Source organism: Pseudochaenichthys georgianus, chromosome 2 (assembly GCF_902827115.2).
Source record: "Pseudochaenichthys georgianus chromosome 2, fPseGeo1.2, whole genome shotgun sequence".
In the NCBI taxonomy this organism is placed as follows: domain Eukaryota; kingdom Metazoa; phylum Chordata; class Actinopteri; order Perciformes; family Channichthyidae; genus Pseudochaenichthys; species Pseudochaenichthys georgianus.
The window spans coordinates 3,306,029-3,324,058 of NC_047504.1; the positions used below are offsets into that span (position 1 = coordinate 3,306,029).

The 18,030-nt window shown below is 41.1% G+C and overlaps 2 protein-coding genes across 4 annotated transcripts in view; both read left to right on the forward strand.

Moving 5' to 3' along the window:
* Positions 1 to 3,123, forward strand: part of gpd2 (glycerol-3-phosphate dehydrogenase 2 (mitochondrial)) — a 33,050-nt gene extending 29,927 nt beyond the window's left edge. For both annotated transcript variants that reach the window (XM_071205170.1, XM_034098098.2), the window contains one exon: positions 1,063 to 3,123. In XM_071205170.1, coding sequence (XP_071061271.1) covers positions 1,063 to 1,188 — 126 coding nt within the window. In that variant the 3' untranslated portion in view covers positions 1,189 to 3,123. The remainder of the gene's footprint in view (positions 1 to 1,062) is intronic.
* A 6,893-nt stretch (positions 3,124 to 10,016) lies between these two features.
* On the forward strand, positions 10,017 to 16,768 carry LOC117457867 (tubulin alpha-4A chain-like). Of its 2 annotated transcripts, none has more exons than XM_034098120.1 (5): positions 10,017 to 10,052; positions 10,899 to 10,961; positions 13,533 to 13,755; positions 14,605 to 14,753; positions 15,558 to 16,768. In XM_034098120.1, exons 2-5 carry the CDS (start codon positions 10,959 to 10,961, stop codon positions 16,530 to 16,532), a joined length of 1,350 nt encoding a protein of 449 aa, XP_033954011.1. In that variant the 5' UTR covers positions 10,017 to 10,052; positions 10,899 to 10,958; the 3' UTR covers positions 16,533 to 16,768. The 2 variants fall into 2 exon arrangements, with proteins under 2 accessions (XP_033954011.1, XP_033954020.1); XM_034098129.2 differs by lacking the exon at positions 10,017 to 10,052 and adding an exon at positions 10,353 to 10,437.
* The last annotated feature ends 1,262 nt before the right edge of the window (positions 16,769 to 18,030 follow it).

The window sequence follows — 18,030 nt, forward strand, 5'->3', positions numbered from 1 at the left end:
ACAATGACAGGATAATATGTCATTTGTCAGTATAGTCCTATTTCTTAAAACCTTCTCTGTTGTTTAAGTGTCTGATTATGATACTTGATAACCACGAATAGTAAGCAATGATATGACAGTAATGATATAACATATATGATCATGTCAGACACTGTGTTATTTTCAATCAAGCCTAAAAGACAATGTGTTCAAACTGGCTTCACTCGCTTTAATTGCTCCTTTGAATGTAATTGTCCTCTGTGGTTTCCTACTCAACACATGTTTGTATTGTAATGCCACTCATATTTTATTTTTTATTTTATTTTAAGGTGACATTGAATGTTTTGAAAGGTGCCCTAAAATAAAGTGTATTATTGATCTGATATCTTATATCAAAAATGTAGATATATCTATATCACACTATTAATGTTCCTTATTTTAGACTAGGTTTTTGTGGTGTCAATAGGGAAGATCTGCACTGTTCTCGACATAACATGTTCAGCAGAGCAGGTATTTCTCCTGCCGGATATGGCACCCCCCCTCCAGCTTTGTCCAGGACAGTCACCTCACCAAAATCACACTGGTGTTGCCTGATCCCCTCTAGTTTGTGCTCACCAAAGCATTTTACTCTGGGCCCAGTAGGTACAAAATGATAGGGGGGCTTCCATATCCGGCAGCCAGCCACAACACCTTCTCTGCCGGATTTGGAAGCCCCTCTTTAGTTTTAACTGTCAGACTAACTGGAAGGCCTGTCAGCCTTCCATCTGGGCACAAACCTATCTCGTGCCCTCATTGGTCATGTGCGTGTTCGTGTGTGTTGGAGGAGGCGCTCTGTAAGGAAGTGGCAGATTTTTCCCGGCTTTATATTTTCAAATTCTAGCGCACTCGAGCTGGTTTCTCCAAAATTACCTACCCCACCTTTAATGTAAAGAGTCCTTTGGAGACTTGTGATTTAATGGTGTATTCATCCGCAGCTCAAAATAGTTCCTGAGAAATTCAATAGCAGTTCTGGGAAATTAGATCCGGCTCTTATCACCTCTTCTCTGGCGATGAGCTAACCTTTTCCCACTCTTTTCTCTTCAGCTCATGAGCGCCGTGAAGAAGGGACAAGTGTCCGACAGCCGCCTGGCCATGCTGATGAAGACGGCGGAGGAGACGCTGGATAAACGAGGCCCGGTGACGGTGGACCGGAGCGGGGGGGGATTCTGATCCAAAAGGGGCTCTCATGCAAATGGGATATTTGACAGACAATAACGCAATCAAGCACACGGGGTGAGCAAATCAAGCGTCCCTGCAGTCTGCAGAGTGGTCTGAAGGTGGTTTTTTTCACAACATCTGGTGCCTCTGATGTCACGCAGCAGCACATCTGTTTTCTACTGTCTTTAAACACTCTTGTATTTTAATCATTTTACATTGGCTTTGTACCGACACTGGATTTTTATACTTTTCATTTTTCAACATTATGGACAGCTGCTTTGTTAAGCTTTATTTTACACGGTAATTTTTTCTGCATATTAGCTTAGCACTAGTTAGTTATCACTCACCTTAATTACATTCTTTCACACACACATACGGGTTCTAGGCCGAGGGCGACACCGTACTTCCGGTATCCGCCATTTCACGCGAGGTGCAAGCAGAATATCATAGTCTATTGCCTTAATCAATATAGTCAACTCTAAAATACCACATATATGCAATGGCATGATAATATTATTGTGACAAGTGGGGTATTCACCTGGTGTTTGCAGAAGATAGACGTAGATGCTGCCAAAATCGACCGAAGGCCACTTTCGAGGGTCGTTTTTCCATACATCTGCAGGCAGTCTGTAAGGGCAATCCGACAACCCACACAGCTCTAGTTCACGCTGGTAACGACCTAGAGCACACCCCTCAAGGCCAGAGATGTAATCCGAAGACATGCAGCGATTTCTTCGGTCGTTAATTCAGAAAAAAAACCTAGTGCGCTCTGCTCTGTTAGCTAGCTGTTTATATTTGCACCTCCATGATATTAGCACCTCCAGGAAAAAGTCGTATTTATATATATATATATGGCGCGCGTTGCATTGTGGGTAGCTCGTGACGTCACTGTGTGTGAAAGAATTACATGTGACTTGTTAGACGCTTTTGCCCAAAGCGATTTACATACTCAATACTGTGGGCAATCCCCACAGGAGCAATTTGGGGAGAAGTGTCGCAGGGACACAACGACATGCTGACTGCAGTGGGGTTTGAACCTGTGCTCCCCGGAACACCAACGCACAACCCACTGCGCCACACACCTCCTAATAAAACCATTATGTATCCAGGAAGACATTAACATTTATTTGGTTTAAATAGACCCTACAATAAGTATAACAAAAATCACCAGGACCTTTAAAATAAAGCCACAAGGGGCATTTTTATATTTAGTTTCTACAAGCAGTCACTCCGAGATGTTTCTGAAGTCTCCCCCCCCCCCCCCCTGTTGATCTGCTTTTCCGTGTATTGCACTACCAGCAAACTGCTACTGATTCCTAGGTTTACACGACAGGGTTCCCAGCTTTAGCGTTACTGAGAAAGAGGCTGTTCTTTCCACATATCTTTTTTATAATTTATTCATAGATAGAAATACAGAGATTTAAATATGTTGCATGAGAGAATAATGATTTTTGTGCGCATGCAACATGTTTCTCCAAATGATGTCAAGCAGAATCTTTATTTTTACAATGTTTGAAGTGCAGTTTGTTGTGCTTGTGTTGAGTGTATGTAACTCTGCATGCTAATGTGGAATGTGACACCAACAGCACAGTTTCATCATCCATCTTTTTGTGATGTATAGGAACATCTTAGGCAGTGCACCTGATGATTGTACGACACGTGCCTTGATGTGCCTAAGTTCTGATCCTACTTTTCACTCTGCCACACTCCATGTTAAACTAATACAGGAAATGATGTAAAGAATATTATTTAAGCTGTTTGTTTTGTAGCTCTGGTTGCTGCCATGTTGGAGAGGTGAATAAGTGGAGTTACATATTGATAATTGGACCTTTAGTCAAAAATGAAATATGTTTTGTTGACTTATCTTCAAAAAGTTCTCTTCCAATCTTAGAGGTATTGTACAGCTGCTTTGTTTCCACATTTAAAGGCTCTTTTTAAAACTACAAATGTTGTTTTTTCCTGAGCTTTCTCACAGGTTTCATATTAGATGGACCAACAGATTGATGGCATGTGTTCTGCGGGTTAGTATAGCGTGTTAAACTCTTATTAAGTATGACCTTAACTTAACGTAAGTAGTTGAAAGACAGACGTACTTTCCAAAGGTTTCAAATCTTGTTTTAAAGTCAACGTGCAGTGGTGCTTTTCCATCTCCGGAATTTGGGAAAAACAATTCCCAGCCCAATTTATTAAAATAAAAACAGTAATTGAACGCCTCCAACATGGCAGAGAGCTGTTGAAGGTTTTATATTGTAAAGTGTTTCCTCATTGCCTTCATACGATCATTTATATTAAGATTTCTCTAAATGGACTTTTTCTTATGCAGTGAACACATCATTCCATCAGGTTTGAACCATCGCGTGTGTGTGTGTGTGTGTGTGTGTGTGTGTGTGTGTGTGTGTGTGTGTGTGTGTGTGTGTGTGTGTGTGTGTGTGTGTGTGTGTGTGTGTGTGTGTGTGTGTGTGTGTGTGTGTGTGTGTGTGTGTGTGTGTGTGTGTGTGTGTGTGTGTGTGTGTGTGTGTGTGTGTGTGTGTGTGTGTGTGTGTGTGTGTGTGTGTGTGTGTGTGTGTGTGTGTGTGTGTGTGTGTGTGTGTGTGTGTGTGTAAAAACTGCCTAAGACATTTCCACGCTGATGTTTCTGTGGATGAAATTTCAGCTTTATCCCCGGCTCAAAGAGAATCCTGAGAGCGCGTCTTCAGGTCAAACAGCCATTGTATCATTAAATGTATCTGGTTGCAAAGCTTTGTGTTTTTAGTGTAAGCTTCGTCCACAGCTGGGGGATGTGTTTACTGTCACTTTATTTATAGGCCACTTTTAAATGATTGATGAATCATTTACACCACCTGTATCATTTTCTCTAGAGCTATTTCAAGTACTTCCTGTTGTGCACTTTTTGTTGGACAATACACACATATTGCTTTCTTACCAATAATTAAGTAAAAAAAAAGGCATGTCTAGTCTCTAAAATGTCTCATTAAGAAACACATACTGTATTATACTATTATGAGAGTGTAATTTACATTTTTTAGCAGCTGTTTTGGAGCTTTTCATCATAAAACATCATGGGATTTTTTTGGATCACATTTTTACAGCAATTACTTGCAAAATATACAGAATACAGATTACATATGTAAGCTACAAATAATAACAATGACTTCACATCATGCTTAAGTTTTTCTTTATTTAAACCTTAATATATGAATATATTCTCGGTGTCACTGCTGGCTTTCATTGTAAAAAAAAAGCTACTGTAAATTATAAACGTGTGTATTTTGATCTTTAATGACACAGGTGGAGGTGTTACCTGCCTCGGGTTGCACCTGCACACACACACACACGCACACACGCACACGCACACGCACACGCACGCACACACACACACACACACACACACACACACACACACACACACACACACACACACACACACACACACACACACACACACACCTTGTGCTAACTGTCTGAAAAACAGCCTTTCCTCCTGAAAGGTCACGCAGAGATTTGAATGACAGCTTTAAGTCCTCCGCTCACATTACACTCTGCAGCTAGGAGCGTCCAATGGAAATGCCGAGAGTACGGGAAGCAATTAACTGTAATGAATAATGGGACAAGTCTGGTTGGCATATGACCGCTAATGCTCCTTTTTTATGTTTTTCCCTCTGGAGGATTTAGGACGCCACGCTGAGGTGTCTGCATGCACACTAATTGAAAAGTGTGTGGACACCATTTAGTCGATTAATTAAATACAAGGATCCAAATGTATCTAATTGTAAGGCGCCGAATTCTCCCAGAAATACATTTGATTGGCATTTTACATGGTATTTAATATATTTATTTTGTTGTGTTCACATTTTCTTCCCGTGATGCTGTTTCCAAGCAAGTGAAGAAATGTGACTTTTTTGGGACATAAAATTGCATAAATGTAATGATTTTTAAAATGTGTGTGTGCACTAAGTCTCCACTGACAAGCTTCAAATTGGATAAAAGAATTCTGCAATTGACATGACATTAGTGCCGATTATCCACTTGAGTATTTTTATCTTAGTCCTTAAGTTAAGAAAGAAATATTACATGTCACTTGTTAGACGCTTTTATCCAAAGCGACTTCCATACTCAATACTGTGGGCGATCCCCACAGGAGCCCTTTGGGGTGAAGTGTCTCACAACTACATGCTGACTGCAGTGGGGTTTGAACCTGTGCTCCCCTGATCCGAACACCAGCGCACTAACACACTGGGCCACACGCCTCCCAAATATTTAAATGCAGGCCTTTCATTTCTAAAAACACCAGTGTTAGTCATGACATGCTGATACTGGAAATCCTCCTCCTGGTTATATTTGAAGTTGTCGCAAAAAATAATGATGTTTTGATGAGTTTTAATTAGAAATGTGAGTAAGAGCACAGGGACCAGCTCGGCGAACCCTCAGCTAATAATTATGGTAATTAAGATGATAACTAACTGGGAAATGAGTCACATCGACCTGTTGCAAGTTCAAATATTGATATGGGAGAGGCAGGTCATTTAATATATCATTATGTATGTGTTATTTGTGGCTTTCAGAGTGATTGCAAGTGGAAGTCATTAAATAAGGAGGTTGTTTTTGAGTCCTAAAATCTAAGATGAATCCGTCTCTGGCTTTGAGAGGGGAACAACATGCATTTATAAGGTTTTGTATTGTCATTTTAAACATGGGAAAGGGACATTTTGGAGGAAAACTACTGCTGTAAGAAGAGTGAAAATCGATATATTTGCATTTCTGCATGCATATGTCAAGGTCAAAGGTCAAGGCACCCCCTCAATATCTTCCAGCCGCCATCATTCATGCATCATGTGCACGAGGTGCGTTCAATGGCCGCCGGCTGCGTGACATTTCAGCAGCCCTTTAGGTTACGTCTGGCATTAAAGAAGGCCCCAGAATTCAGAGGCTTGCGTCCAAAATAGAAGAAATATGTCAAAAAGCAGCTGCTGTTCATCCTAATGTGGTGTGTAGGTGTGGTGTGCAAATGAAATTCCAACCACTCCTTAAAACAGAAGAGTGAAACGGGTGAAATCAGATCATCAGGGGGAAATGAAATTATTACACATCGTCCCAGCTGATTTGCACTCCTTGTCTGCAACAATGTGACATCTTCTGTCTGGCACAAAGAATTGATTTTATGATTTGAAAAAGGTCTTATAAGAAAGAAAAAAAAGAATGATGTTCCCAAGGAGGTTTTAACAGGCGATCGATAGCAGAGGCTGTTCAATGATGCAGCGTGGCGGCCGGAGATAGAAATGAATCGATAGCAGCATCGGAGAAACGTCCAATTTATTCTGCAGACGGCGGTGATTGGCAGCTGGAGAGGGAGTACAATACAATATCAGATATTACACAGCAGGACTGCAACATTGGAGATGTTATAAGACTCCATTAAGTACCATAAGGGTGCAGAGAAACTTATACATTAACTAAAGTACAGATTCTGAGGTTCCTTATCCATTTGATGCCTCCTTAAACGTTACAAACGATACGAGATATTCAGTTTGCTTTCAGAGAGGAGTAAAGAAACCTGAAATATTCACATTTTTTAAGAAGCTGGAAACAGAGAAATGTTACCTTATTCTTTCTTTTAAAATCCTCACACTGATTAAATGATTATGAAAATAGTTGCAGATGTATTTAATAGATGGATTCATCATTAATAATAACTCTAAATCAACTAAATATATAACACGGGTCTATTCATTTTTAGACAAAAAAGTGACATATTTTACCTTTAAGTATATTTTGACATTTACTGTTTTTTAATGATCAGATGGATCTGTTAAGGTATGTAGAGTAGCGTTTGTAAACTGGGAATAATTCATGTTAAATTAATATTATTAAATGTTAAATATTGTCTTACTTTAATTTGGATATCGTAATTGTCAATATTGAAATTTCTGATTTTTTAAATGATCGCATGCTCTGTACGGCTGAACAAAGTCAACCCTTAGTTCCCTGCATGCACACTGGTATTGACCACATGCGCCAATAAAAAGACCAACACCTTGCCCCAGAAACAGGTTGTTCTTGGGGGTGATTCCGCAGCCTCCTGCCCCTCTGGCCCCTCTGGCTGGTTTGAGGCCGTACACGTTTCTTTATCTCGAGAGCACGATTTGAGGGATTTCTCTGAGACTTTGATCTCTGCATCCACCCAGCTTCAATACAGCTTAACCCTTATCACCATCAGCCCAGAGACCCCCGGCATCAAGACGGATTTACAGGCAGGGACCCCCGCTTACTTCCAACATGTAATCCATTACAGATTATTGCAGATTACTCATCAAATGCTCCCCAGCTGTTGTGAATGACGGCCGCCAGGAACTAAGAATACACATTTAAACAGCTTTTTGTTTCAATCTGTAATAATTTCAATCTGTCATTATCGAAGACTTTCCAAAAAGCAACACTCAGTGGGTTATCAAAACATCTCTCAAACATGCATCAAATATATTGGGATTAGGCAAGTTGAAATATACTTATTTTAATATTGAGATGATTGTCAATCAGTTCACGTTTTTGTCTAAGAGCAATGTAATCATTCATCCTAGGATGCTTACGGTGTTTCCTTTGTTGTAATGTTAAAAACAGATTTATTCATAAATAGTTCCTCATATAGGATTCATAATAACCCTACTTACTAGCACGTCTTAGTTTATTCAAATGTATTTATTTGAGATGATGGTAGGCGAATAAACTAGCTCATCGAAAGCAATCGGGGTCTTCTATTAAAGCAGGATGAAGGGCGCACTTATACTCTTTCTCCAGATCTAAAGAGAACAGAGAATTATTGGAACGGATTACATTTCCTTCAGGGAGTCTCTGAGCTACATCAGCGATTAGCATTCCCTGCTAACGGTGTCTAAACACTTGAATCAGTGGATTGGATTATTTCCCTGAGACAAAGCACAGACACACACACAGGATCTCAGGAGACCACCTCAGTGACTTCCAGAATCCAGAGCTCATTATTTCACCTGTCGGAGGGATTTACCGCGTCACACAAGTAGAGCAGGAAACAAGTGGCTTCAATTGCAAAGGTACTGCGAGTGGGAGATTACGTTTATTAAATTATGCTAAACCAACTGATTTAATATTGGTAATTTTAGGGATAGAAATGTGTAATTCAATAATATTTGTAGGTCTGAAGTCGTAAAGAAATATCTATTGACTATATATACATTTCTGATTTTATATATTTTATACATTTTCATACTATGTTCTTGTACATGAAAACATACTTGGAGATAAAACAAATGATCTGAAATATACATTTTTAAATGTCTTTAAGATTAGTTGTCTGAAGTTGGACAAGCAGAACAAAATAAAGTAATGTGACCTAATACCTAGTTGTTTAGGGATAGTCATGTTTGGAATATTCAATACAATGACCCAGTGTGGTTTTCTAAACACTATCGCCTCTTTTTACAAATAGAGTCAGAATAGTATGGCAGAACAAAAGCTCTCCAACTCCCAGGAGAAGAGAGGGAAAGAGAAATAGCTTCAGCGCTGTGAGGAAGATAGTAAAGAAAAATAATCCGTGGCCCTCCGAGGGGAGAAGTGGAAACACAACACTTGAAAAAGATCTCCATTATCTGTAATCGCAGACTATCTCTCCTCTCCAAAAGAGAAGATGCGGAGGGAGTGTTTGAAGAGGGCTGAGGCTCTATAGGCTGCAGGACTCAGGGGTTTGTTTGAGGATTATGAGGACGTTTACATCCAGAGCGAGGGCGCGGTGCGAGGGGCCCCGGCCTCTGAGGGTCCCAAGCAGCTCTGTATCCCTGCAAAGACTGATGGACAGCTCCAGTTCACACACGGTGAAGAAGGGACACATTTGAAAAGTGAAAAGGCTTTTCCAAATACACTTCACTCTTCATTCCCCTATACCTTAAGTCATAAAGCAGCACAGTGCAGTGTATGATGCTGCTGAGTTGGAAAAAACACCGATTTGAAGAAAAGTTGAAGATAAAAGTAGCATTTTATTGATCCAACATGGGGGAAATGTAATTGTTAAAGCAGCTCAGAGTCCAAAGCAACTACAAATAAGTTATGAATACAAATAAAACAAGATAATTATGAACTTATCTCACTGGAATATTGCACCTATGATGTAGCCTACCACCCTATACTAAAAAAAATGTAAACCGTGGCTTGCTAAAACTAAAAGGTGTTTAGTTATAATTGAATAAATACGATAATGCACTTCCCTCTGCACACAAACCAACATTCACTTGGGATAAAGTTGTTGAACAATTCAAGACAATTGCAAGCAAACGCATGTACAAGTTGCTTTAATAAAATCAATTAAAAGGTTAAAATATATATCTACCAAGTGGAATTAAAACTGTGACCTACTCCTTTAAATTGACCCTTCAAAGCCATCCTTTTGTTAGAGTTCTCTGCATTGCAGGACACTGGAGAGGTTTGCTCTGAATACAACACAGGATGGTAAGGTCTCCATCTAGTGTCTGTAACCTGCATTACGATTTAAAGTGAGTCACTGAAATACTATTATATAATGTATCCTCACTGTAAAAGGCACTAGTCCAATTAAACACAATTACTTACAATACTATCAAATATCTAAATAATAATAATAATAATATTAAAAAGTTTATGTTTTTAAAGGTTTGATAGATAGGGTACATTCTTCTGGTTGGTATAAGAACATGTCTTCAATTATGTTTTATTCTTTTCCAAATAACAGCAACCCACATTTAAAAAAACAACGGTAAGAATTGTTAAAGATTTGACAACGTCAGAAAAAGATCGGAAAACGCTGGGTCCTACATTTCCCATAATGCAACTTGGGGACCCACCCTGCTTGTGTGTGTCTTCGAAGCTCCTCCACGGTTTGTAGTGCTACTTTCCTGTTGTAAAATACGTTTATAATCTGAATTACGTGATTACATTCGGCTGTAAAGGGACGCAAGAAGTGTTTGCATGTTTTACACAAGTTAAAGTACTAATATGACGATGTTTGAAGTCTGTTATAAGTTCAAGTCCTTTGAAGGTGTTTGCATCACAAAGTTATAAAATGTTGTAGCTGTGTGAGTTGGAGAGATGTTGTCATTACTTGACTGTTGTAAATGTAATACTTAATATAAGTCCAATGTTCTGCTTGATTGCATAGGTCACAAAAGGGACTTTAAAACGTTCCTGTGAGGTCTTTCAACCTAAAAAAAAAGACAAACAAAAGAACCCAAACATCTGTGTACTGCTAATTCTGAGCCTACGGTATTTTTACTCGTTTATTATACTTTTACTTCAGTAATATTTAGAATGCAGAACTTGTACATTATGGAAATCTGAAAACCACCATTGCTGTAGTTTGATCTGCAAAAGTGCATCATATCCTTTGAGGACCAAATGTTTTCACATCACATCTGGATCTAAAAAGTAACTTGTTGCAAAACATTTCCCTCTCTTAAACACCCTCTTGAGTTAAGAACAAGTTCCTCAGAATGAAGACAAACACATCCGTATTGGTGGTTATGTATCACTTTCCCCAAGAGGCCAATCCCTTGCTTTTACTCTGAAAAGGTCCAACAGGAAGCTGGGAGGGACACCATTTGAAAAGGACAAAGCTGCAGCTGTTTGGAGCTCCTCCTCCTCCTCCCCCTCCCCCCATGTGAATTCATATAAGTGTGTGTGTGTGTCACCCTCCCCTCACTTCACTCACAGAGATCTCATTATAGGTTTCCTGTGAGATTCTGCAGTATTCAACTTCTCCTCCTTCAGGACGATCCAACAGCACAATGGTGAGTATTACGCCTTGTTTCTATTACTTCCACCCAAAAGAAAAGCATCATTGTTGTGTTTTAAGTGAGAATCTGAAGGGAAAAGTTACAATCCTGCTTTTCCTGTTGCTACTGCATACTTTCCCTCCAAAATCTATCACATCCTGATTCAAGAAAAATGTTTCTTCTACTTTTGTGTCACTGGGCTGCTACTAAAACCCCTTTGCACGACCTTCAAAGTGATTTACATGTTAAGAGTGGAACCATGTACCCGGCCCCAGCAAAGTGTTTCCATATGTCTGTCTCAGGAGGGCGTGCTTTTTTGCCCGGCTGCTTTTGGGAATGCTGATGTGGCTTCCAGAGGCCGCCTGTGTGTTTTCCACGTCTATTCCTGCTGCCATCGCTCTGATAAGCTGCTGCATTCCTGACGCTGGCTCTTTCCAAGCCATTAGCTTTGAAGATTATCTCCCTGCAGAGTCAAAGAACATCAACTAACATTTTGATTAAAACATGAGGTCAGGCACTTGACGACAAAGCCCTGGAGCCACGGATCAACATATTGACTAAAAGAGTCTTATGTTAGCTCTTCACTTCCTCTAAACTTTGTTCCCTAAGCAAACGGCCAAAACGTTTGCAGTCCGTTTGAAAAGTGAAGAGGGAATAGAAGAAGTGTGTTGAGGAAAGTCTGGTTCCCCAAATGGTTTGATGACACTTCCTGTTGGGCCATTTTTCAAACAACATGGAAAAAGAGGAGGTGTCGAGTCTTTAAGAGTTGCTTCCTTTTTAAAAACTAAGAATAGGATAGGTTTGGATTGAAATTCATAGGATCTTTTCTTCTGGATCCGTTTATGTTAACGTGTGGGTGCATTTTGTGTGAAAGCACATGTTAAAACATTAGAACACTTCTCCCTGTAGCTCAGTTTCAAGTGGAAAATAAAAGAATATGCTCACAATGCTCCACTGTGTTTCCCCTCTCATGCTTAAGCCCTGACGTGGTTTCAGGACAAGATACAGGAAGTCACTCTCTTTGCCGCCATTTCCAGGAAGTGTAGCCCTCGGAGGGCCAGCATTAACCAGCAGAACCACTCCCACGTCCTCACTTCCTGTCTGGCTTACAAAATGGCCAATCAAAGCAGAAAAGGATCTTTATAACAGCTGTAAATGCACCGTAGAGTCGCTCGTATTTAAGAAGCCCTTTAATGATAATATACGCTGCAGGAAACATGTCGGAGATGTCTGTGGGAAGCTCCACTCTAAGCTCCCATGTGACCCCTTTCTCCAAGCTGCTTGAGGGGGAGGGGAGTTAAGGAACAAAACAATAGCGCACAATGACAAAACATTTTTGATGTGCACTGTTTAGGCTTAAAACCACTGTTCTCCTAGTTTTCAGTTTACAAATGGTGGTGTAGTCGGATTAGAAGTACTAATGGATCTAACAGAAGAACATTTTTTAACCATTTATCGATTAGTTTTAAGAAAAACAGATGTCTTCCCTGAATGGAAGCATAGAAGTGGAAATAGCTTCATGGTGGAGCTGGTAACAGTGCAGTTTAAATGACTTCATATATGCCAAGTAATCTGTGCAGCAGAGTGAGTGGTGGACACGTTGTGCTGCGAGTGGCGCTGGAAAAACACGACCAGTTGCTCCGTCAAGGAATTTAAAACTAAAGTAGATATTTAACAAACCCTCTCATGATGAGGTCAGAGGTCAGCTGCTGCAGCCTCTATGGAAACATGGAACTAGTCATTGTTAGTATTACACACAAGTGTTAGTTCGCCTTAAGACCACGCTCCTGAGTGACACAAAGCACTTAAGAATCAGCTGAAATGGATTTCAACACCAAAGCGTTGTTTTGCGATAGAGATTTTTGCACCCTGCTTCTCCCAACATTTCTTTCAACTTTCAATCTCCTCCTGTGAAAGGTTAGTTCACGCGACAGACGGTGTTGCATCCCGACGCCACATTTCCCCGACTGATGAGAGCATACGTGTTCCAGCCCTCGGCCTGCATGAACACATTGCCTCCACCCTCCACCCCCCCCATCCTTTACCAGACACTATAAATACTTCAGGAGGGCGTGGGAGCTGCAGACTCTTCACGAGAGCCTGTCGATCACCACTGCTGCCTTTTTTTAGATCCCTGGCCGAGGATATGAGACAATGTGAAGTTTGCAGATGCAGACGGGGAGATTGAAATACTCATAAATCAGGGTGTAGTGTAAATAAAGAGAAAAGAATACACAAGCGGTAGACAAAGTCAGGACCCCACCCGTTGTTGGCGCTTAAAGGTCATTTACAGCAGGTCAGGACAGGCTTAAACTGAAGCGTTTGCTTAAAGCTGGTTTTACTGCAAATCTGAGCAGAAAAAAAGATTGTTACGTGTATTTCATAATGGAAAAAGATAAATAAAAAATGATCAATATGCAGAGAATAATATTCTATAAAATAATAATGAATTGAAATCAACAAAATAAATTAATAATGATAAATGTACCTATGTAAACAAATATTTACCATAAATAATAATATAGTAAATAAAATGATATAAAAAAGATATGTCTAAAAAATATCTTCTTTTTCCCCTCTCCACAGCGCGAATGTATCTCTATCCATGTGGGCCAGGCCGGAGTCCAGATGGGCAACACCTGCTGGGAGCTGTACTGCCTGGAGCACGGCATCCAGCCGGACGGCCGCATGCCCGCTGAGAAGGTAGCCAAAGGCCCCGATGACTCCTTCACCACCTTCTTCAGCGAGACCGGCACCGGGAAGTACGTCCCCAGAGCCATCTTCGTCGACCTGGAGCCCACCGTCATCGGTGAGGCACTTAAACTCCTGCAAAGACCTGACGTCTAGCACTCTCAAACCTGGAGATGTTGCGTCACAGAAGCTTAGTAGAACTAAGACAGAAAGAGGCAGCTTTAAAACATACTCTACCTTCAGATTTAAAGGCAATACAACGATAAAGATTAAACCATCCTATAATAACCAGTCCATGCCATTGATAAGAATTTATATTTTGACCAAAGTTCAATCCAGTAATTACTTAATTTAATTATAAGTAAACTATTAGATTTTATTTTGTGGGCAAGATGGTCAGGTCACAGTTTTGAGTTCTATATGTATTCATTTCTATATGGTTTTTGCAGACATGGCACATTCAGCAAATTATATAAAGTACAGGACAATTTGTCTGTTAAAGGAAAGACAAATACCCATCCCCCGATCTCCACCCCTACCCCATTAGGTCATGGTCACAGAAAAGATAATAACGACACAAATACATAAAATAATAAATACAAAAAATAAATAACTGTCATCACAAAGTCACGGGTAACATGAATACAATACCTTGGTTGGTGATTGGCTAATGGTTAAACAACCCAACATTTTTTTATGACATCATAAAGTGGCCAAAATCTGATCAGCTCATTTTCAGACAGGTTTTTTTATAAATGGATCGGGACAAAAAGTGAGCGAAACTTTTTTCCTGAAACTTTCAGAGTCTCTTAACACATGTTATGTATAAAAGACATGAAAAAGTGCTTTTTGCATGATAGGTTCCCTTTAAATTACATTACATTACATTGGTACCATTAGTATTGACTATTCTTTGCTTTTGTCCCTTTTATCAATTTCCCTAATATGGTGTTCCTCTCTCCCTCAGATGAGGTGCGTACCGGTCCGTACCGTGGCCTGTTCCACCCCGAGCAGATGATCTCCGGGAAGGAAGACGCCGCTAACAACTACGCCCGCGGTCACTACACCGTCGGGAAGGAGCACATCGACTCTGTGCTGGACAGGATCCGCAAACTGGTGAGAAAAGTCTTTATTTATGAGACTCTAGCAGTATAGTACTTGATATTCTTTAAAAAAGCTTAAAGGGGACCCATCATGCAAAATCCACTTTTTAGTGTATTTTCTACATGAATATGTGATTCCACCCCGGTGTGTCAGGGAACTCACAAAGTGTCAGAAAACAAAACCCTCTCTCTTTCCCTCCGTACCCAAATCTCTAAGAACGGGGGTACAACGGAGCTGATCCAGATTTGCGTCCAATATGACGTAATATCGAAAATGTGGGCTGGCTTTACGCCCACGGCCCTATCAGAAACGTTGCTATCAGAAACAACGTGTTTTGGACGTAATATGGTCTTTGTTTACATTAGCAAGCATCGCTAACACTCAGAGCTAACCTGTACTGGAGAGAGTAAGTGTAAAAAATGCAGGATATAAAAAGGAACTCACCTTGTGGTAAACCTGAGAGAGAAAAAGCATTTGAGCTTTCAGAAATAATCCTTGATGTGGTTTGGAACATGATATGGCGTTTCATCACGGCACCATTTAGCTGAGTATCTTGCTAGAATTCTGAGCAGGCGCAATTCTGAGCAAGCCCTTAGCTTTTTCAAGCTAAGGATCCAGAATCAGCACTTCTCTAACAGGGCTGAAATAGAGGATATGAGGGATGCCTAGAATGCATGATCTGTTTGGTATTTTGATCAAAACACATCATAGACATGTTTTTTTAAATATATTTGTATATATCTGAGACCCATAATATATGCCTAAAAATAGCATGATAGGAGGTCTTTAAGTCTCTTCTCCCCCTCTCCTCCCCAGTCTGACCAGTGCACGGGGCTGCAGGGCTTCCTGGTCTTCCACTCCTTCGGGGGAGGAACCGGCTCCGGCTTCACCTCCCTGCTGATGGAGCGCCTCTCCGTCGACTTTGGCAAGAAGTCCAAGCTGGAGTTCGCCATCTACCCCGCCCCCCAGGTGTCCACCGCCGTAGTTGAGCCTTACAACTCCATCCTGACCACCCACACCACCCTGGAGCACTCCGACTGCGCCTTCATGGTTGACAACGAGGCCATCTACGACATCTGCCGCAGGAACCTGGACATCGCCCGGCCCTCCTACACCAACTTGAACCGCCTCATCAGCCAGATCGTGTCCTCCATCACCGCCTCCCTGCGCTTCGACGGCGCCTTGAACGTGGATCTGACGGAGTTCCAGACCAACCTGGTGCCTTACCCTCGTATCCACTTCCCCCTCGCCACCTACGCCCCGGTTATCTCTGCGGAGAAGGCGTACCACGAGCAGCTCACCGTCGCCGAGATCACCAACGCCTGCTTCGAGCCCGCCAACCAGATGGTGAAGTGCGACCCCCGCCACGGGAAGTACATGGCCTGCTGCATGCTATACCGCGGAGACGTGGTGCCCAAAGACGTCAACTCGGCCATCTCCGCCATCAAAACCAAGCGCAGCATCCAGTTCGTGGACTGGTGTCCCACTGGCTTCAAGGTGGGCATCAACTACCAGCCCCCCACCGTGGTCCCCGGAGGAGACCTGGCCAAGGTGCAGAGGGCCGTGTGCATGCTGAGCAACACCACCGCCATCGCCGAGGCCTGGGCGCGCCTGGACCACAAGTTCGACCTGATGTACGCCAAGAGGGCCTTCGTGCACTGGTATGTGGGCGAGGGGATGGAGGAGGGGGAGTTCTCCGAGGCCAGAGAGGACATGGCCGCCCTGGAGAAGGATTACGAGGAGGTTGGCATCGACTCGTGCGAAGAGGACGAAGAGGGCGAGGAGTATTAACAACCAGAAGTATTACTGTATGCATAGAGCCGTTTTAATGAAAGGTCACAGTTCAGCAGGTTAGCTCTCCTCCAGCGGCGCGCTCAGTGTTCATGTGCAGTTTAAAGACTTCCAATAAACTCTAATGTCTCTGCGTCTAACACACTGACTTGGGTTGTTGAGAAATGACTCTCGTACAAGAGAGAAAACGTGCCTTAACTTCCCTTTCTATGAATAAAGCTGTTTACACAAACCTATCTGACTTGCTGCTTATTATACTTAAAAAAGACATTCTCAAAGTATCTTCCCTGGTAAACTAAATCTAAAACCATATTAAGATGAGTTTTCTATCAATCAAAGCATCTTGTATCGACAGTGACAAAGCTACCAATATATGGTGATCTTATAGAAACTAATGCTTTGCTGCATATCAAAATACCTAATCAAATATAAAGGAATTAAAACAAAAACATCCACAGCAGTAAAATGAATATAAAACAATGACTTTACTGAATACTTAAGTAACGTTTGGAATGATGGACTAGTATTTCTTACAGAATATATTTATTCAATACACTTTAAATGTTTGCTGAGCTGTTGCTGCTTTACCACAAGATGGCAGTATAGGGTTACTGTAGGAGGAAGGTCATTCGAACCACACGGTTTATACAACACACACACACACACACAGCTTTGTATGGATAAAAGCATGCAGAGGTGGGAGAAGTACTCAAATGTTGTACTTGAGTAAAAGTTGAAGTACTAGTGTAGTAAAATTCCTGCATTAAAAATGGTCCTCGCTCGGTGTCTGTCTCCGCTGCTGGACTGTCTCCTCTTCCTCCTCCGAGGAGGCCTTTTAGATTAGCTCTAATTGCTCTGAGGTAATTAAGGCTACATTTGAGCAGAGACGAGGCAGCGTGGACAGGGGATTTAGAAAGGTCGTGGAGGGCAGGCGGAGAGAAAGACATGTTCCTCTTTTGTGAAGTTTTCTTCTAATTATGGGTTTAAAAATAACATGTTGGTGACAAAAGGAAATTGAAGGTGCTGATTATCAACGTAACACTGCAGCAGGGTCAGGACGGAGGGGTTAGGGGGACATCATTTAAACAGGATGTCTTAGTTAAACATGATGCCTTAAGGTGGAGCATATATCACAAATATGACTTAAACAATGCAGGAAAAACATTTAAGATATTTCTTCAACCAATGAAGTTAAAGTAAAATGTCCAATAAAATAAACTTAAATCTAAATATCTGTATAAACGAATTTAAATATTTATTGTTTATATTTTTTTTAATTAATTACGTTTTTTTGCATCCTGAGATTTCTTGGGACATTCTGCCCTCGTCATATTTTAAACTCAGTACTTGTACTTGCAAACAAAGGATCTGAGCACTTCAACCGCTGCAGAACACAAACATATATTAAAATATACATTCCTTTCTCTCACCCCCTCCTACACAAATAAGACCCACAAGGCTCAGTCATTGTTCTTTAATATTAAAACAGGCAAGAAGT